This window comes from Mirounga leonina, unplaced genomic scaffold (genome assembly GCF_011800145.1).
Source record: "Mirounga leonina isolate KUSES-001 unplaced genomic scaffold, KU_Mleo_1.0 Mir_154, whole genome shotgun sequence".
Classification (NCBI taxonomy): domain Eukaryota; kingdom Metazoa; phylum Chordata; class Mammalia; order Carnivora; family Phocidae; genus Mirounga; species Mirounga leonina.
In genome coordinates, this window is record NW_023270389.1 from 41,849,281 (window position 1) to 41,870,297 (window position 21,017).

A 21,017-nucleotide genomic window follows, 5' to 3' on the forward strand; every position below is an offset into this window, starting at 1 on the left:
GCAGTGAGCTGTGTGTGTGTCTGGGCACGGTGAGGTGGAAGAAGGTGCTACAACCATCCAAGATGAGCAGAGATCCAGCTCTGGTTGCTGGGTGGGTGCTGCTGACGGGAGCGATGTCAGGGTGGGGTGTGTTTCTCCGGAGTGCAGGCAAGACCGCTGATTCCTGGGCTACCGGACAGCCGAGGAGGTGTCTGTCCCTAGAGAAACCTGAAAAGAGCATTGTTACAAATCAGAAGGTCTGAGGGCTGGTTCTGTCACTCCCATGCTCAGTGTCCTTGGAGAGAGAACCACTTAGGATCCTAGAGCCTCTGTTGTCCCATCTTTGAAACGGGAAGAATGCCGCTGCCCTTTCTGATCCACAGGGTTAATGTCAGGTGTATGTGAGGTCACACATGCATGAGTTGGAGAGATGTCGATGCCTCTCTGTGTGATTTTAGGAATGAAGGTGTATTGCTGATGGGCTATGAATTTGGATATGTGTATGTGTGAGTGGAGAAGTGTAGTTTGAAGCGTGTATCTGATTTGTATGGGAATTAAAAGTTGGGTCTGTCTTTGCCTGGTGTGTGTGTGTGTGTGTGTGTGCGCGCGCGCGTGCACTCATGAGAAAGAGAATTCTTCCATGTACTTAAACTCTTACACATGTGCTTCTGGAGAGCTGATATTTGAGTATTTGAGAATTTGCAAGTAGATGGTAGCGTCTGCTTTCCCTAGTGGGTGTGCTCGCTGCCTGATTAGAGTGTGTCCTTCTATTTCTATGTGTTACCCATGCTGCTTGGCAGTGGCACCCCACGTGGGCCTCATTGCATTGCAGCTGCCCCTGCTGAGGGGTGCACACAGTCGGGGAGCTCACAGGCATCTCCGCAGCGATGTCTGCCCCCACTCTGTGCATGCTTGTACACACTGTGCCTCTTCCAGATGCCAAGTGAGGCTCCCACCAGCTGCCGCTTCTCCCCCAGCCCACCCATGTATCAGGCTTCTCTGCGGATGTGGGACATGCCAGTTGAGCAGTGCTATGAGGCCTAGCATGTTCTCCGTTGGTCAGGGCGGGAACAACGGTCGCTAAGCATCCCCCAGGTCTAGGCAGGGCCCAGTGGGCCAGACTACGTCTGTCAGCCCAGGACTAGGGGCAAGCCTGCTCCACAGTAGTCCCATGTGTGTTGTCCTTGACCTGAGCATTGACATTGCCCTGAGAGCTTCATTTTTAGGAGTCCCATTTGCCTTTGTGGGTGATGCCCACACCCTCCTACCAGTCTGACCTTCTCTGGACCTTGTAAGCGAAAGGGCACAGCATGTGTGTGTCTGGAGAAAGATTTTTTTTTTCCCCCTGCGCATGGCTGAGAAGGCTGGGACTGCGCTTTACCTGGCTGAACAGATGGAGCCTGGAAGGCCTCTGGCCAGGGTCACTGGGTCGCAGAGCCACAGGGGCGCCGCCCATGTCCTGACGTCCATGCAGAGCAGCCTACGGCGGGGTGGCCCTGCCCCCAGCCGTGGGCTGCTCTGTGGTTCTGATGGTGTGCATGGCGGAGCAGCTTTCCCGCATGTGTTGCGTGGCTGGAGTGATGAGCTTGGGGGCGGGGGGGTCACACCCATGTGAATGTCCTAGACGTGCCTGGGGGGAATACAGCTCTCATCCGAGTTTGTAGGGTTTCCAGAATAGATCCCTGGAGGGCACTTAGGGGCAAGCGTGAGTGCCGGGGGGGCATGATGATGGAGCACCCAAAGCTGCGTCCTCTATGAAATGAGGCCTCCTTTGCGCCTGCATGTGTGCTTCCAGCACCGGGTCCATGTGTCTGCACGTCGTGAGGAATCCAAGGTCACCCCCTGGGCCAGGTGGAGGTTGGGAGCCTCAGAGGGCAGCGGGCGTGTGGAGAGCGTGTGGGCACCTAGAGGACTCCGCGCCTCTCCCTGGACACTGGCTGGTGGCTGTGGGGCTTGTGGTTCCGAGCGGCCGGGGTGAACTGAACCTGTTCGTTTTTCTTTCCCAGAAGAGACAGAAGGAGAAGACACCACATGTCGATGTGGGAGCCACGCAGCAGCCACCTGTATGTGTGTACCGGTCTGCGTGTCTGTGAGCGGTCATGTGTGTGCGTGGGGACACCGTGTCTTCGTCCTCACCGCGGACACAGTGGCGCCGGGTGTGCATGTCAGTGTGTGCCGTGGTGTGTGCGTGTGTCCCGTGGACACTCTCCTCTGCACCTCTCCACTTGTGCTCGGTTCAGTGTGTGTCTACGGTACGTGACCCCGTGTGTTGTGCACGCCTCTGTGCGGCCCGCGAGCGGGCACGCGTTGGTGTGGGCACTTCGTGTCGGCGCGTGGGCCTCCGTGAGGGTGCGTGTGGGCACATGTGCGTGAAAGCAGGGACTGCCCTCCCACCCGCGGGAGCCCACTCCTGGGTGCGTCACGTCGCGTGGGCCTGCCGCCACGTGAGGGCTCGTCTCAGCCCCTGGGCTGGAGCGTTCGCAGCGGTTTTGAGAAGCAGGGGCCGGCGCTCTCGGCACACAGAGTGCCGTGGTCTGCGTCAGCTGTCGTGGAAGAGAGCCACGGCACTCTCGTTTTTGGAGGGCGATGCCAACAAGGGTCTGCTAGTCACCGTCGCCAGGCTTCCTCTCGTCGCACCCGGCCGCTGTACTTCTCAGCCTGTGCTCCCCCCCTGTCTGAGGGGCAGGGGGAGCTGGGGGAGTGGGGGGGGGGGAGCAAAGGTCTCTGACCCGGAATTAAGGGCCAGTGCTGAGCACAGGGTGGGTATAGGTGGATGTCCTGAGAGCGAAGGAGAACAGGGGAGTGCAGACCGGGTGAGCCTTGGTACCGCAGTCCTGCAGGCCCCAGGGGCTCCGTCCCGGGGCTGACACCCACCCCCCGCCCCCCTGCCCCCCCAACGACTGCAGAGCAGGGGTGAGAGTGGGAAGCCCCACATGCTCGGAGGCGCTGGTCCCACCACCTACTCGTGTGTGGCCCACTCCGCTCCTTGCATCTTTCTGTGCTTCCTGTCTGCAGGTCCTGGGCTCTCCCATTTGCTGCCCACCCCCCATGTGTCCCACCCCTTTGCCACGGCCGCTGAGGGCTGGTCTGCACCCCGGGGGCTCCCTCCCTGGCCTTCAGCTGTCAGGCTCTGACCGTGGTCCTCGCCCTTTCCCCTTTGGCAGGAGGGAGCGGAGGCGCCGGCACCATATGTCGGTGTGGGAGCAGCGCACCAGCCAGCTGAGAAGGCACATGCAGATGTCCAGCCAGGAGGCCCTCAATAAAGAGGAGGCCCCACCGATGAACCCCCTCAACCCCCTCAACCCGCTGAGTCCCCTCAACCCACTCAATGCCCACCCCAGCCTCTACCGGAGACCCAGGCCCATCGAGGGCCTGGGCCTGGGCCTGGAGAAGTGTGAGGAGGAGCGCATCAGCCGTGGGGGGTCCCTCAAGGGGGATGGAGGGGACCTGTCAAGCGCCCTGGACGACCAGAGGAGCCCCTTGTCCCTGGGCAAGCGGGAGCCACCGTGGCTGGCCAGGCCCTGTCATGGCAACTGTGACCCGACCCAGCCGGAGGCTGGGGGAGGGGAGACCGTGGTGACCTTCGAGGACCGCGCCAGACACAGGCAGAGCCAGCGGCGCAGCCGGCACCGTCGGGTCAGGACAGAAAGCAGGGAGCTCTCCTCCACCTCCCGGAGCAGGTCTGCCAGCCAGGAGCGGAGTCTGGACGAGGCGGTGCCCCCCAAGGGGGAGAAGGACTGCGAGCCCAGGGGCAGCCACGCGGCCAAGGCAGCCACAATCCAGGAAGAAGAGCGAGGCCAAAAGTTAAGGAGGTGTGTTAGTCACGGGTGTGCCCCAGAGACATCTAGCCTTGCGGGGGTGAAGGACTCTTCAGTACGATCCTATCTGACCCTCCGTTTTCTCTTTTACAAAATGGAGAAGATGCTAACACACCCTTCATAAGATATGCGTGACTATGATAGGAGATGGACTCTGTCCCCTTGAAAACCGGGGTCTGTTCTTCTAGGGCATCTCCTGTTGGGAGCGGGTCCCGGGCCGATTGACAGGAACAAGGCCTGGACGCTGGCTGGGGGTCTTAGCTGCCCCCTGCCTGGGCGGGTCAGGGTGGGAGGCAGCGGATGCCTCTCCAGCAAGGCTCCTAGGGCTTCCCTCACCTTTCCCTCTTGCCTGGCTCACCCGCCACTTGAGAACAGCTTCTTCCGATCTGAGCACCAGCCGTCTCCTCCTTTGTCCCTCCAGGACCAACAGTCTGATGGTGCCCAGAGGCTCCGGGCTGGGAGGAGCCCTCGACGAGGACAACATGCCCCTGGTCCTGCCCCAGCTGGAGCTGGAAGTGGGGAAGGACATGGTGCTGACTGAGCAGGAGGCGGAGGGCAGCAGTGAGCGGGCCCTGCTGGGCGACGTGCAGTTGGACATGGGCAGGGCCATCAGCCAGAGTGAGCCTGACCTCTCCTGTGCCACCAACGTAGACAAGGCCACCACCGCGAGCACCAGCGTCACTGTCGCCATCCCCGACGTGGGCCCCTTGGTGGACTCAACTGTGGTTCACAGTGAGAACGCAGTCCCTGTCCCCCTTCACCCTCACCACCCATCCCCCCCGGGGCTGGGGACCATTGTGGCTCTGGAGTCACCCAGTAAAGCTACGTGAAAAACCCCACCAGCAGGACGAAGTCATTCTTCAGCAAGTAAATGATAGCAGTAGTTTTAGCTCAGTTTGCAGGAAAAATAAGTTAGAATGTTCTCCGTCTTAAGTTTTGCCCATAAAATTTCCTTCAGCCTTGGTCCCTGTGACCACCATAGAGACTTCAAGGAGATCACACGTGGTTTGGTACCCAGATGTATATTCAGCTATTTGACTTATCGTGTGAATATTTGGTGGTATTCTCCTTGGACAGGTTAGGGAACCTCTGATGGAGCAGGAGATGGCCCAGATCTGTTCAGTGTGGCTTGAACAAACCTCAGTTTCTCCCAAGGCTTCAGGTTGTCATCCCTAAAGTGAAAGCATTGAATTGGGTGATCTCTGAGGTCTTTCTCAGCACTAACATTTTATGAATCTGTTACTGTTATCTACTCTTTCCTCCGAGGAGATTTAACTCAGTTTTTATCCTAGATCCCTCAGGCAATGGATGTTAATCTCCAGACCTCAAAAGGAAGAGACAAAAATTACTGGGCCTACCCCCTCATCCCCACCCTTAACCCCACCCAGCCTCACTCCTATCCTTGTTTCAACCCCATCCCTTTTCCTCCCCTAACCCCATCCCTCTCCCAGCCCTAACCCTAAACTCCACCCCTGTCTCTGCCCTAACCCCATCCCTGCCCTAAGCCCACCCCTATCCCTGTACTAACCCCACCCCATCCCTACTTCCCCCCCAACCCCATCCCCTACCTAACCCTCACCACACCCCCATTCCTGCATTAATCCCACCTGCTGCCCATGGCCACTGAATTGCGACCACAGATTCCACCCTTGCTTTTTTTGCCTCTCTTTTTCCTTATTTTTCTCTTTTCATAGAACAGTCTTCTCGTCTCCCTGTTTTTCTTTCTTCCACTGCTCCATCTCCATTCCATCACCTTCTCAGCACTCAAAATGCCCATACTACTTTAGAAGATGAAATCCCCCATGTCTAGTGCTGCTGGGGTTGACTTGGGCATGTCTCAGGATTTCAGACAACCTCTTTTGGTGTCTGTTACATTTTATGCTCTAATAAGTGCTTTGGACCCTCTCTGATGAGAAATGTTAAGAAGTTTGACCTTTTTCTGTTCCTGTTCTGGGGCTGGTCGATGGCCTTCGTCATAGGTAAGAGCATATTATCAGAGGGCTTTTGGATGAGTTACCTCTTGGAAGGACCCAGAAGGGGCCAGAAGCTCAAAGGTTTGCTGCTTGCACAAGGCTCCAGGATAGAGTCATTAGCTGAGGGAGGGGCTGACTGTATCCCTTGCCCCGCTCAGAGAGCTTCCACCTCTCTGCCACTTACCCCACCCTGTGACTTGCATGTGGAAACTGAGGGTGGCCCAAGAGCTTCACTCAGTCTCTGGCTCCTTCATTCTCCCAGTCCTGGAATGCAGTCATGGTCCCATAGAGGTATGAATATTGCATTGCCATTTCAACATTAATCATGACTGGAACAAGCAGAGCCAGCAAGTCAGCCACAAACAGAGTAACGGCTTCTTAAAATCTTCCACTGCAGTGGGAGATCATCGAAACACTACAGGATTTGGAATTGGGAACTAGCTGTATGAACCTAGGATAGGTACTTGAATTCCCTGAACCTCAGTTTTCCCATCTGTATAATGGGCAGAGTACATGCCGCTCAGGGTGTAGTGATGTGAAAATTCAAGAAGTGAACGTAGGCAAAGAATCTAGATTTTAGATATGTCAGCCTTGTAAACTTTACAGCAGAAACAAGCCTTCTGTGACCCTGGGAAACGTGATTATTATTTATATGGCAAAAAAAGTCATACCATGTAAAATTAGGATGATGGCCAGGAGAGAACGAGAGCAAGGGCTTGACTCAGTGTAATAGTGAACACCCCCGTGTTTGCAGGGTACCTGGCTAGACACATTCCTCTAACCCCTTCCCCTCCTCTTGATCCTACCCCCATGGAAAACAAAGGGCACCGTTCTCACAGGCGGCAAGATTTCTGATGATTTCAACACGTTCCTTTGGCAGTTAGCAACAAGGCTGATGGAGAAGCCAGTCCCCTGAAGGAGGCAGAAATCAAAGAGGAGGAGGAGGAGGTGGAGAAGAAGCAGAAGAAGGAGAAGCGTGAGACAGGCAAAGCCATGGTGCCCCACAGCTCCATGTTCATCTTCAGCACCACCAACCCGTAAGGCGCCCTCCCGTCACTCCCCCTTCAGTGCCAGGGTTAGAGCCAGGGCAGGGTGATGAGGAGAAGGAGAGATGAGGGACCACTTAGTGGACTGTGGCCAGACATCTGAAACATGCGGCGTGCTCACTGGTGGAAGTGGTTCATGGGATTGAACAGCCTCTGAGCTCTGTGCTGAGCCTACAAAGTAATTTAAGACAGGGAAGCATGAGAGATGTCATGAAAAAAGGACCCTATAACTCTTATTCCTCTTATTTGGTCAGTAGGTTGTGTAGGGGTGGGGTGGGAGGAAGGAAATCTACTTGGGATGTGTCATCAAATACTCCAGTGGTGGACAGAACTGAGAATATGGAACCTAGAATAAATAGATCATCCACTGGAGTTTAAGAGTATTGGTCCCACTGTCCCATATGTGAATTTTGAAATGGGCATGTTCCTCAAAGCAGAGGTAGGGGCATGAGATGGAGGTGGCAGAGAAGATTCTGGAAGGTTACACTGAGCTGCCTTTTGCCCTGGAAATGAGCAAGATGTACACATAGACCTGCTTCTGAGGCTAGGAAGACAAAAAGGTTTTCAGTGACCACATGGGCAGTATTTCAGGCAAGTCTCTGGGAAGGAAGGAACTTGGGCTAAGGTATGTCAGGTCACACAAGTCCAGAATACAGTCTATAGAACATAATTACTTTAATCAGAATACGTGGGGCTCATGAAAACCTGTTGCTGCTCTTGTTAGGAATCTTAGAATCAAGGTCTATTGTTACGTTTCTTGGTTCTTCTGATTTCCTTGCTATGTCCCAGTTTCTGTATGGTGGGGGAGTAGACACTGAGATACGGTGGAGGGTACCATGTGGCCATGCGGAGTGCATGTCATCTGATGCTGGCTGCTCCCTTGGCTCAGACGTGCCTACAGATAATGTATCTTGGCTTGCGCACTGCAGCCTCTAACCAATCTGATTACCTTCTCCCACTGGAGCTTTAAATCATGGGTGGTGCCTGCGAAATTAAATTGCTCTCCCCACGGCTTCCTCTGGCCAGGGCCTGGCTGTCTGGAGGAGGCTGATGTGCACGAAGGTGGGGAGTAAGGGATGGGGAGGGGAGGGAAGCCGACGCAGCTCTGTTGGCTCCTCCACCCCACAGGATCCGCAGGGCCTGCCACTACATCGTGAGCCTGCGCTACTTTGAGATGTGCATTCTCCTGGTGATCGCGGCCAGCAGCATCGCCCTGGCAGCCGAGGACCCCGTCCTGACCAACTCGGAGCGCAACAAAGTGGGTGCACGGGAGCCCTTTGCCCTGGGACCTGCCCTGTCTCAGCCCCTCCCCATCCCAGTATTAAAGGTGAACTAAGGAAGGTTCCTGGGAAATGAGGAAGGCTTAAGAAATGGCCCATTCCTGTTCCTCAGGGCAAAGTATGGACCATTTCCAGATCAGCCTCTTCTCCCCAGTCCCCACCGTGTGCCCTGAGGCTTCAGCAGTGGGCCTTACATCCAGAGCCAGCCAGTCTTTGCAGCCGCCCAGGGACTTCTATAGTGTGTGTGGGGGGGTCTGATGTCAGGTCATGAGGGATGTGCATGAATTTGGGGAGCTGAGGTTCTACCCCAGGGAGCTGAGACGTCTCCTGGAGGTCCCAAGGGTGTATGTTGGGAGGTATGACAGGGGTGGGTGGGGAGGATTGCAACCGACAAGGATTCCAGGTCCTGAGGGAGAGATTTGTGGGGCAATTGGGACCCAAGAAGTTAAGTTCTGGCCAGGGGGCAGGAGGCGCCAAGGACTGACCACCGGATCCTGCGGCTCTAGCAGAATGCATGTCTCCTCTCCTGCCTGTGTCCAGCTAGCACTTACAAGCCCACGCTTCTGTTCTGAGGTAGAAGTGAGCTGGGGTGTGGGGGTAGCACTGCATGTGTGAGGGTAGGCAGGAGTATGTACGGCCTGGTGGCCACACATGGTCCTCTTGCCCTTCGCTGTACGTGTCTTACAGGTCCTGAGGTATTTTGACTATGTTTTCACTGGCGTGTTCACCTTTGAGATGGTCATAAAGGTAAAAGCCTCCAGAGAAAAGCTGGGCTCCAGGGTTTGGATGGGTCACGGGTCTGCTCTTCCCCAGTGCTGCCACCTACCAGCCAATGACAGACCGCAGGCCTCTGGCGACCCCTCTTCTGGCCTCAGAAGTCTGATGAAGTCTGTCATGACCAAACTTCATGGCACAGCATGGCTGTGTGGATCTGTTTAGACTGGGGCAGACCTGTGGGAGTGGTCCAGGGAGGAGCCACTCCACTCTCAGGCAGGCAGGAGTGCAGACAGGCCTGGGCACTACTTGCCTCCCCAGTGTGCCCCCTGATTTGAGCCAAGGCAAAGGGCCAAGGAAGGATGAGTCCTCCTGGACTCCATGTGGCCCCAGCTGCACTCGCTGCTTACCAGTCTGGTCCCCACCACCCTAACACCCCACATTTCTATCTTGTTCCTAGTCTCTCCCATCTGGGGTTTTCCCCATCTGTGCATATGTGGTGACGCCTGGTGTTCTGAGCCACTAAAGGAAGGAGGAATGTGAGAGCCAAGGAGTCTAGCTGAGCCCTGGTGGCTACGACACGGGGCCTCAGGCTTCACAGTTAGGTGGAGAGAGCCTGTGGGACCTGTCCTCTTGCTCCTCGGGTCCTCTGTAGGGTTGATTGTGGAGACAGTGGTAGTAGGGGCATTGCCCTGAGGAGCCCTGAGCTCCGGGTGCATTGCCGGCTCCTGTGGGCTCATCCACGGCTGTTCACGTCCTTCTCCTTCAGATGATAGACCAGGGCTTGATCCTGCAGGACGGGTCCTACTTCCGAGACCTGTGGAACATCCTGGACTTCGTGGTGGTGGTTGGCGCGTTGGTAGCCTTTGCTTTGGCGTAAGTGTAACTTTCTTCTTGCTCAGTTTCCTTTTGTCCCTTCTTCCTGGGTATCGGACTGATATGAGGCCTTCTCCTAGGCCAGCGTGAGAGGCAGTCCACTCAGAGTGGTGCCAAAGAAAGCTGCCCTGGAAATCTGGTTCCCACTTGCCCTCTGTGGAACTCTGGCGAGCCTTATAGCTTCAGCTCCCTGCCCCAAATGGCAGCACTGGTGAAGGAGGAGTTGGGGGAGTCCCAAGGAAGAAGTCAGGGGCCCTGGAGTTCCTTTCTTGGAGATGAGCAAGCATAGGCAGGTGCTCACCCATGTGGGCAGTTCCTCCATGGGCTCAGGGAGGGACCCAGGGACAGCTCATGTACCCTTTCCTTCCTTGGATATGTCAAACAAAGAGTCAGCTTGGAAGAAGAATGCAAAGTTGGGGATCACAGACTCTTGAATATGAGGAGATTTTCTGCTCATGAGCAGGGGGAATCCAGAGCTATTTCACAGACATAAGAACCATGTTCATATGTTTAGCTCCAGAACGTAAGACTTTCACAACTTCCTTGATAACGCACTGAGGAAAACATTCAGGTGACTAACCATGCTCATTACATTTGGAGAATTTTTTTTTTTTCCAAACATTGATTCAGCTGTAGCAGGTTTTCAACTACATGCTGACATTTCCTGTGGCATCCCGCCAAGGAAGGGGCTCTCTTGGCCCTCCAGGGTCTAGCTAGGAAACACACATGGTCAGGGCCTTTTCCCTAAGCTGGTGCGTAGAGTGCCCAGGAGATGAATGACAGCCTCTGGGCCCCATCGGCACCTTGTTGTACTGCCAGAGAGCTCCTGCCTTTTCCAGGTGGCCCAGAAGACTTCCCTCCAGCCTCTCCAAGTGCAAGACAGAGTCGGGTCTTTAAGCCAGTCTGGCTACACTGTGATGAGGCAGAAGGAAAGCATTTGGGAGCTGCTGTCAGTGATACCACTGCAAAAGGGAAGGGGCAGAGCACCTGCAGAGGTTGGGCCTTCCCAGGTCCAAGTGGTCAGAAGGGGCTGGTCCATCCCCCTCTTCTCCCCAAACACCATCAGCTTCCATTTCTGTCCATCCTGGAGGAGAAAGAGGTGGGGTGACTTCGTGGTGGTCCACGGGGGATCCTCCAAAGGAGAGCCAGGTTGAATGTGGCTGGTAGCCCTGAGCTGGGCTGGCAGGACAATTTCAGTGTCCCCCATGTACACCAGTGTAATAACCGTGCCCACCCCCCTGCCCACCATTGGAGTCACATGGAATCACCTGTGTCTCTCACAACCAGAAAGCCTCCTATTAGATGTGACTGAGCTATTTCTAAGGAAATTGCCCCAAAGCGGGGTATTTTCCCCCATCATCTGGACCTTGTATAAATTCTCACCCCAAGGTAAAAATCAAGGCAACTCTGGCTCTACCAAGGGGACTCCCAGCTCCTCTTCCTCCTTCTTAGAAAAAATCATTAAAGTCTGTCTTTTTCCTAAGGAGGCCTACTTACTTTGTTAGGGATAAATAGCACCCTTGAGTTTTTAAAACATCAAGTTCCCTTCTCACTTTATCAATTCAGTTGCATATATTATTCACCATATTGTTCTTCTTTCTTATTTTGATCTCAGTAAAGTAGTTTGTCTCTCTATGAAGAAACGAAGCACAAGGAAGGAGAAGTATATGGGAAAGGATCCTCCCCATCTTTAGGAAGAACAGAGCTCCTTGGGGTGACAGGGCAGAGTGGGAGGAAGGTGTGGGCTATGGACTCAGGCAGGCCCTGCTTCGAATCCCAGCCCCTCTACTTAACTGCATCATGTCCCAAAGCAACAGAGCAAGATAGTACCCCTCCTAACCTCAGTTTCTCATCCCTGAAATGCAGTCAAAATAATGCGTGTGGCGTGCTTAGCACATAGGGCGTGGCACAATGTGAATGATCGTAAATTTTTTTAATTTAAGTTCAATTAGCCAACAAATAGTAAATCATTAGTTTTGATATAATGTTCAATAATTCATTAGATGTTAATTTCCTTCCTTAACCTTCCATTCTCTCATCACATCCTGAAGTCCAGATACTGGAGCCAAGTATGTGTTGATATATAGTGTGTGCAAATGGTTGAAGATGAACACAGGCTGGTTTCCACAACTTGGTTGTCTTAGACACACACACGCGCACACACGCACACAGACACACGCACTCACACACACGCACACACACGCATACAGACACACACCCTGGTAACCAGACAGGTGTGTAGGTGCCTGTGGGGAGGAGGTCTGTTGTAGAGGAAGCCTCTGCATGCCTGCCCCATGTCCACAGTCCAGTTGTCTCTCCTCAGATCCAGAGGGATGACAATGGGCTGGAGGGTTGTCATCTATCTTGTTCTTTTTTTGTGCCCTTTGAAAACATGGTGGTGGTGGCTTTGGTGCTGGTGGCAGGGGAAGCCTTAACAGCCCCGGAACCGAAGCCTCTCTGTGGGTCCTCAGACCAGGTATAGTGCAGGGAACCCCAAGAATCCCCTGATTCTGGAGTCCACACTTATGTGATGGATTGAGAGTTATGATCCATCACTTGCTTTTAGTGATGTCACTTCCTGAACTTTTTCTTAATTTCCCTGGAAATGTAAATGGTACTTGCTCACCCTTCTCCATCCACTCTCTTCTGTTACCATCCTTCCAAGCTGGCCATGCACATTTCCTCTCCCCTTTCTCCTGCTCGTGGAACAGGCTCACACCCCTCTCCTCTGGCCTTCGTCACATTGCTGAGGTCCAGGTAATGCTTTCTCTTCCTCATGCACCACACTTCCTAACTCTTTTCTCTCCCCTTCCTCATTAAGGGCACCAGAGAATTCAGCTCTCCCATCACTTTGGTAGGGTTGGCCGGGGTCCCACCTACCAGCAGAGTGAGGGCCTGGCCCGGGGCACACCGCAGAAGGAAGCCCATGTCTCACTGCCAGGCCATGCTAGGAGGCTCAAGCCAACAGGAAGCCAAATGTGGGGTTTTCTGCAGGCTTTTCAAGGGCCTCCCTCCTTGCAGTTACAGCTTTCATCATTATAACCCATATATTTGCCCCTGGGGAATGTCTACCACTCAGATGACCTTAACCCTGCCCTGTCTCGCTCTCCTCCTCCTGAGGAGAGGCTCCTGCAGAGGCTTCTGCTCAGGCTGTTACTCAGTCTGAGCAGAGCTGATGATTGCCGTGGTAACACCTTCATGCGATGCCTCAGAAGTCCGAGGCGACTTGGCATCCCTTTCACCGTGACCAGCCAGGATCTTCTCAGAACCCAACCCAAGTTCCAAGAGCACTACCCCTAACCAAGGGGAGGGATTGGCCGGTAGCTGAATTCTCAAAGAAAGCTGCGTGGTCCCCTGAGCCCTTCTGCAGAGGTCTGCACCTGCCGTCATGTATGTTTTCTATAAGCATATATGTCATTTACGTAGTGGCTGAAGAGAACTCTCTCTTCTCTATAGCTGCGTACCTCAAGTGAAGGGATTCTTTATAATGTAAACCTGACAAATTCGGTTTGGGAACTTTTATTACTGACTTTTGAGGAGGAAGGGAAGGGTATTTCTTTTCTAAGTGGGGGGCATACCGGGAGATGAGAAAACCAATGGAAAGATACCCCAATCGCACCTTTCCTGTTCCTCCCGGCACACTTTTACATTATAAAGCATTTATAAGAACACTCAGGTCTCCTGTCTCAGCCAGCCACCCGTGTAGGGAGATGGGCAGAGTTTTGGCAGAAGTTGGGTATGTTTCTCCCTCATTCCGCTGCCCTCACAACACCCCACTTTCTGGGCCATATGGAGACATGGAGTGTTTGCCAACTATAAATGTCCTGACTGTGCCTTTTCCTCCTTAAGGTTTCAAGAAAAGTCTGGTGAGTGACTGGATCTATGAAACCTTTCTCTTTTATCTTTTTCTATCTGAAAAAGAGGGATTCTTCGGTTTGATCGTTATTTTACACTGACGGGCCAGCAACTGCTTTTCCCAGTTTCCTCACACCCTGTTGCCATCGTGTCTGCCTCCCAGCCTCCTGGGTGGGACAACAAAGATGGTTCCAGCCTTGGCATTTCTGGGTTTCTGCACATCAGGCATATTCCCTCACTTTGGGGCCTCCTGCCAGAATCAGCTGCCTCGTAGGGAAGTCATGTGACCCCATGGCAGGTTGAGTTCATGAGCCTTATGGGATCATGCGCAGTGATGGTGATGCCATCTGGCCCTCAGGTTTCGTATCTGAAATGTCTCATGAAGGGATTTGGACAGGCAGCTGGGCAGGGACAGCATCTCAGGAGGAGAGGTAGGAGAGCACAGGGACGTATGTGTGTATGAGATCCTGCACTCCAACCCAAGCCCCTGATCCTCTTCATTCCCATTGTTCTACAACATGTTACTTGACTAGCTCACATCAAGTCACCAGGTGAGCCATCCTGGATTGGATTCTAACTAGTAAACTCACAGCTTATAATGACTTGTCCACACAAACAATTTCAAAGAAAAATAACCAGCAGTTCTCCTCCTACCTCCTCCCCCAACTGGGGCCTGGGCCTCAATCAGAGTCACACAGGCTCTCTGGCAGCTAAGGCCAAAGCTTTCCCTTGCTGTTTGCCATCTTAGCGGGGCATGAGGTAAGGTCAGGACTCCTGGCACGCAGGGGATCTGGATCACAGCCGTACTTGGCCTTTAATTATTCAGTGCTTAGTCAGAAAGGAAAAACATGAGTCAATCTGCCTCTTGATGCCAGAAGGAACCAGAATTCCCACATTAGCTTTTATTACCTTCTTCTCATTGAAGTGTGTTGCTTTTCTGACACTTGACACTCTGCCCTGGTCTTTAAGATGGATAAGGTCTTTCGGAATGCATTTCCGAACCAACCGCAGTGGCCGAGCTGGTTCTGAATTCATTCAGTGAAATACACAGATAGACACAATCTTAGATTTGGAAGGCCCCTGAGGAGCCACAGAATATGGTGCCCCGGTTCTGGTTTTGTATCTGTAAAGGTGTGAATGTGTGCTCTGAGAAAGGAGTGGCTTCCAGAACAGAAATGCTAGGATGGACTTAGCAGAGCACAGAACAATAGAACAGACATTTCACCCTATACCTGGCTCCTTCTTATTCTTCACTGCCTGCCTGTGTCTGAGGCAGTCCCCCTCAAATCTTACGCTTTGCTGTGCGACTTCTTTCTTGACAACCGCTATTCTTCTAAAACCGAAAGGGGCGTCTCCCAAAGGAAGTTGTGACTACACATTAATCTTGGAGGGGGAAAAAAAAGAGTGGACAAAGTCCTACTTCATGCAAAGAAAACCCATTTACCACTGAACCAGACAGGTCATCCAGTTCCACTGTTCTGTGCAAGTGAATGAAGGATTAAAATTAAATTTAGCCTTCAGGTAGCCAATTAACTGTGGATTTAGGATGCTGGCTGAGCTGGAATTAGAAATTTCCAGCAGTGAGCAGATAGAAAGATGTTTCTCAAGACTCCAGCTTTCAGAGTCACCTCAAGAGTGACTTTCCCTGACTTTGTGCCCAGGCAGGGACACTAAAGATGATTAATGGCCAGGGACTCTTGGGGTGCCTACTGCTGTATTGTACCCGAGCTGCCTTGAAAATGGGTTTTGGGATGAATTAGGAGGTACAGAGTGGGAGCCACATGGAGGGGGTGCCTGAAAGAAAGAGATAAGTTCTCAGTCTACCTGCTCTTAGCATTAAGCTCCAGCATGCGTGTTTTTTGATGAACGCTGGAAAATGCATCGGCTGTGATCTGTGCCACGGGAAATGTGCATTTGGAAACCTTTATCATATGGAGGCAGTGGGTGTGAATGCCCTAGCATTGCTCTTTATTAACAAGCACAAATTTGGAGAAGGTTGATTATAAATGGGATCTCAGCCTCTGGCCACATAAACAAACAAAGTGAAATGGTCCAGTCAGGGAACACGGCCCCATTCACACGGTAGCCAACAATTTGGCTAACCAGCCTCAGATGCAAGACGCACCCTGCACATGAGGCAAGCCTTCACAGACGGAGGAAGAGCTCAGTCCTGCAGGATTAGTAGAAATCCATCACCATGCACTCCAGATTTAAAAAGTAAGTTTTAGAGTAACTCAGGCCAGATTTCGTGATGGGCCTAGGGAAGGATCAGCTCAGATCATGTGACCTGCAAGCCATCTGTCTAAGCCACGCTCACAGAGCCACAACCTAGCATTATGAATTAGTCTCCTGCTGGGGGAGCGTATTGGCTGGACTTTAGCCAGTGCCAAGGCCTTCTGGGAAAGATCAGCAGATGAGGGATCTTGGGTATGTTTAGAATATGAAGACTAGGAAGCAAGACAGATCGGGTCACTGTTCCCCAGCCTGAATAACCAAGCTGCTAGGAGACAGTGAAGTGCTTTGCTGCTCAGTGCTCTGACCTTCCAGTTAGAGTACAGTGCTGGGTTTTCGAAGGCAACGATGACTGTGTATTGGGAGCTCACTGAGGTGCATTTGCAGGAAGGAAAGGATTATGCACTAACCACTTATTATGGAATTAGTGCCCTGGTCACAGAGCAAAGGAAGTTGGCAGAGTTGCAAAGGATTTGGGGCTCATGGGAGAACCCACCTGATGCTGAGGTAGGGGTGAGGAAGAAAAATACACAAATAGATGAACTAGCCTGACCAGCAGGTCCTAGACTTCCTCTGGAGATAAGCACTGCCAATGCAGAGAACTTCTCATTTCTACTGGTCTTTAGAATTTTTAAAGTTCTTTCACACTATTTATTTCATGCATCACTCAACAGTCCTGTTTTATAGTTGAGAAGTGGATTGCTTGAGACTTGAACTATTTTGACTCATTTGACTAGTAGTCTAGTAGTTCTTTTTTTTTTTTAAGATTTTATTTATTTACTTATTTGACAGACAGAGAATGAGAACAAGCAGGGGGAGTAGCAGAGGGAGAGGGAGAAGCAGACTTCCTGCAGAGCAGGGAGCCCGATATGGGGCTCGATCCCAGCACCCTGGGATCATGATCTGAGCCGAAGGCAGATGCTTAACCGACTAAGCCACCCAGGCACCCTGCAAAACCAGTTCTTAAGCAGCTGGTATTTTTTACTTCAAGGTTAGGGGCTTTCTCTATTACATTAAACTCCCTTCTACCTCTGTTGTTGTAGTTAGTTCCAAGCCATTAACCCCTGTAAACTCAACTTGGTGGCTTGGTATAGATCTCTCCTCAGCCTTCTGATCCATCTTTCCCTGCTTGGAGACAGACAAGACCTATGGACCAGGTGGACAAGGGCATCCCTGACCTTGTCCATCTGTTCCATCTGTACCTTTTTCTTTCCGTGAACACTCACAGGCCCTAGACTGATTACGGCTAAGGATAAATAGCTCAATATTTGAGCTCAGGAACTGCTCGTTTCTTTTGCTGTTCCTTCTTTGGTTAAAACCCTCCTGTGATTCCCATCCAAAAAGGCACTGTAACATCACAAATAAGGACGTAGATTTCAGAGCTTGACTCAGGTCTGAATCCCAGCATTATGAATTATTAGCTGTCTTAATTCTCTGAACTTCTATTTCCTCATCTATAAGTGGAAATTAAAAATAACTATATTTTGGTTTTGCGAGAATGAATAATATATTCAGTGTCCGGTATGGTGCCAACCCCTTAGCAAGTGCGTATTAAAGTTATGATTGCCTCCCAAATAATAGCCCAGACATTTTAGCAAGGCTCAAGGCTCCTCACAGCATGACCTCCTGTCCCCACCTTACACTCCAGCAAGCCTGTCCATCCTTCTAATGCAAGAGATTCCTTCAGATCCCTGTGCTATTCTCTCCGGGGCTCATGGGGGAAGGCAGAAGGCCATTCCACTTAGAGGAGGGAGAGCTCTTCAGAACCTGATGTCCCTGCTCTGCCTGCCGTGGAAAGAGTTGGTTCCTTGCAGAAATCAATGTGAGAGCATGTCCTTTGAGAAAGGGGGGACCTGGAAGCTGAGGAGCGAGATTACAGTGAATGATGAGTGATTATATATGAAAGATCTGGAGGGCAACTTGACAATTGAGCTGGAAAATTCTCATCTTTTACTGATGAGACATAAGAGAAATGTGGCTTTTTTTTTTTTTCTGTAGAGCAGCCGGAACCTTACCAAATAACAAATAAGTAGGAAATAAATGGGAAAATGAGTGGCCCAGTTGAGTCCCAATTAAAGGCGGACCAGTACATCCTAGCATGCGAAATTATCCTCAAATTTTAACATTAGAGTCAATTTTTAAACCCGATAAATTTCACTAATTAGTTAGGCAGTGTAAAAAAAATTCTGACTCTACATAGAGTAGCAAAGACTAACAAAGTGTTATCAAGTGATTATATTTAAATGATTTGTAAAACACATGAATTATTTCAAAAATAATATGCCTCCATTAAAGTGAAGAGTTTGTCCTCTTGGTTTGATAAAACATTTCTCTTGTAATCGTGTAGACTTTGATAATGGCTTAAATAGCTCCCCTGTGCATGGATTCAGGAAAGGTAGTTTGGCCTAGCATATGTGTAAGTTGTGATATATTTTAATTAATATTAAAATTAATATTGGGGCGAAGTTGTCAAGACTTTTCTGGACACCGTGGCTTTGTTATCTGGTGTTCCTTTCATTTCAAACGGCAATTTTCAAATCCGTGTTGAACATATGTTAACAAACCCGAGAACCAAGTGTGCTCTTCTGCAACCACTCAAAATCATAGCTTTTCAGTGGTTCCTCTGCTGTGAGGGACTTGTTTGAAAAATGTGCAGAGCAATGACTAATCTTTATTTTGCTTTGGGCCTCTGTCTTATTACTATCCCTGGCTCAACTTTGTGGGAGTCAGCAGGGGACAAATGTCCCCCCCCACCTCTGCTGTACTTTGGCAGCCACAATCAGCTGTTGAGATCAGAGTGTGCTATTAAGGAACCCCATTTTCCAAAACAAGGGACACACAAAGTATACAAGCAATGGGGTCAGATGCTCTTTGTTCCATAGCAGAATATTTTAGTAGGATCCTGGGGCAAAATTAATTATAGAGAACAAATTCTGTCCTTTATCCAGGTGTGTGGGAAGAGCAAGAAATTTGGGGCCTTCCTTCATAAAATGGGCATCTGTGAGTATGAACCTCTGAGAACCCGTTCAGATGCTCTTGGACGTAAAGGTCTCAGAGTTGAGGACCTGGGCTAAGCAACAGGTAAAAGCCTGGAGTGTGTCACTCTAAATCACCTGCCCATCTATTGATCCTACTCTGTTCTCTCATTTTAGGGATATGGAATATTCTCCCTAAGCTTTCCCTCAAGATGAATGTAGCCTGGGGAAAGGAAGGTGACCTATGTAGTTGTTTTGGGGAAATTTTCAATCAAATGATTGCATTTTTCCCCTGGCACGTAGCTTGCGATTATACTTTCATTGGTTTGCTTGTTTACTTGAGGTCTTTCCTCCCTACTAGACTTGGTAAGTTTCAAGAAGTGAGGGACGCCATTTGTTTTACTCACGGTGGTATATCCACACCCAGAAGAGTGCCTGGCATATATTAAAGACTCCATCAGTGCTGTGATATGAGTGGATAAAGGTGCGTTTGGCCTACTCACCATGTGCCCAGTCTCGTGCATGAGAAGGCACTGTTATAACTCAGGGAAAGATACTATCTTTGCCTTCTGAACACTCAGAGGGTGTCACACGAGGGATTTAAGATTTATAAAGCCTTGGGTTTGATCCCAAATCACCATTAATTTGGCAATTACTGTGAAAATGAATGTAATTTTGAATATGAGATCATTTACTGAGTAAAATAATCGTGAGAAGTCTTTGCTTGTGACATAGAGTGGTGTAATGTAGGTTTGTGTTACATTAAAAAGATTAAGGATGGAGAAGAAGTACCCTTTCCAGCAACCAGCAACTGGGAACCACAGCCTGAATTCTAGACAGTTCTACATGGCTGAAGGTGGATTCATCAATGGTTCCACCGTGGCTCACTCACTGAGGGATCTCATGCAAGGCACATCTTCCTGGGGATGCAGTTAAGTGGATTTCAGGGATCTTTTCCCGCTCTAGAATTTGGTTTGACAGAGCCTGGAACCAAAACCTTCTGCTGCCGAGGCTTAGCGGTATAGAGCAAGAGCTCCGACCATCATATGGTCTTAGCTTCAAGGCCCAGCTCGCCCTGCTAATGCTAGGTACTCCTTAGCCTCTCTGAATCATGTCTGGTGAAATGGGGATAGTCATAGCTATGTGTCCTAAGGTTATTAGAAGGTCCAAAGAAAGAGTTGCACTAAAAGTGCTTAGCATAGAGTCTAGCCAAGAGGAAATATGCAGAAAGTTAGCTCTCATTATTTCTAATCTCAAATATTTCATATTTATGCTCTCACCCTTTTTATTATTGGTAAGCTTCCAAATAGAGCTGGGATGATTTTTCTCTGAGCTGCACAGTAAATAGCTCATGATGGACAGTTGGTCATTTAACTTATCAAAGGGCATCCCTTTATGTGCCATCAGGACCTTGATACACAATGCCTTCCCCCATATTTTGAGATGGTTTTATGGTGTTGCTCATCCATGCTTTTAGGAGATGTCCTACTATCCCTGTCAGAGGGGTCATGTGCCCCATTGCAGATGAAATCCTTCGGAAGCGTAGGTACGCCACTGTGACATGAAATGCCTTGCCTAACAGAATTTATGGCCCAGAGCAGACCTAATTCCTTTCTCCTGGTTTCTTATAAATTCACTGGAAGTAGAGTTTGTCTTAAGACCACTAAGGAAATGGAAGTAAAAGACTCTATTTAGGAAACATCACTAGACTGGGCTCCATGAAATCAAGCACAATATGGGGAATGCCATCTAGTTAGACGCAGTTTCACTGGTGCTTGCAAAGGGCCTTTGCCTTTGCAGGTTGGAGAGGTGGGTGTGAAGCAAATGGTGCGCTGGTCCTTCCTTTCACAAAGCGTGTGGACTCGACAAGTGCCAAGGCTGTAAGCGGGATCTCCTGGGCCTGTGCTTGTCCAATTCCCTGTCGCTGTACAGTTTCCTGTCCTCCCTGAAGTTTTCTGACTGTTTCCTTCTCTCCACCCCCCTTCCTCTTTTTTTTTTTTTTTTTAACTGCTTTCTGCTTGGATCCTCCATAGGAACGCTTTGGGGTAAATATTGTTCTCACTTTTCTTTGAAGTAAAGAATCCGGGAAGTGGGTTGGAGGAGGGTGCAAGTACAGTTGGGAGGGAAGGAGCCTGCCCACTGAAAAAGGACTGGTGAGTGTATATGAATGGTAAGTTCTCACTGACATCCAAGAGAACAAAAATTAGGAGTCGCCAAGCCTTCTTGGGAAGTGATCATTTACATTGGTTTGGGTATGTATTTGGCTTGG

At 50.7% G+C, this 21,017-nt stretch overlaps 1 protein-coding gene across 3 annotated transcripts in view; it reads left to right on the plus strand.

Annotated features, from left to right (window-relative positions):
• Positions 1–21,017, plus strand: part of CACNA1E (calcium voltage-gated channel subunit alpha1 E) — a 311,080-nt gene that overhangs the window by 244,306 nt on the left and 45,757 nt on the right. For 2 of the 3 annotated variants that reach the window (XM_035010572.1, XM_035010573.1), the window contains exons 19-26: positions 1,986–2,042; positions 3,144–3,791; positions 4,219–4,529; positions 6,651–6,807; positions 7,945–8,074; positions 8,784–8,843; positions 9,580–9,686; positions 20,782–20,793. In XM_035010572.1, the coding sequence (XP_034866463.1) occupies positions 1,986–2,042; positions 3,144–3,791; positions 4,219–4,529; positions 6,651–6,807; positions 7,945–8,074; positions 8,784–8,843; positions 9,580–9,686; positions 20,782–20,793 (1,482 nt within the window). The remainder of the gene's footprint in view (positions 1–1,985; positions 2,043–3,143; positions 3,792–4,218; positions 4,530–6,650; positions 6,808–7,944; positions 8,075–8,783; positions 8,844–9,579; positions 9,687–20,781; positions 20,794–21,017) is intronic. The other variant, XM_035010574.1, reaches the window with a different exon arrangement.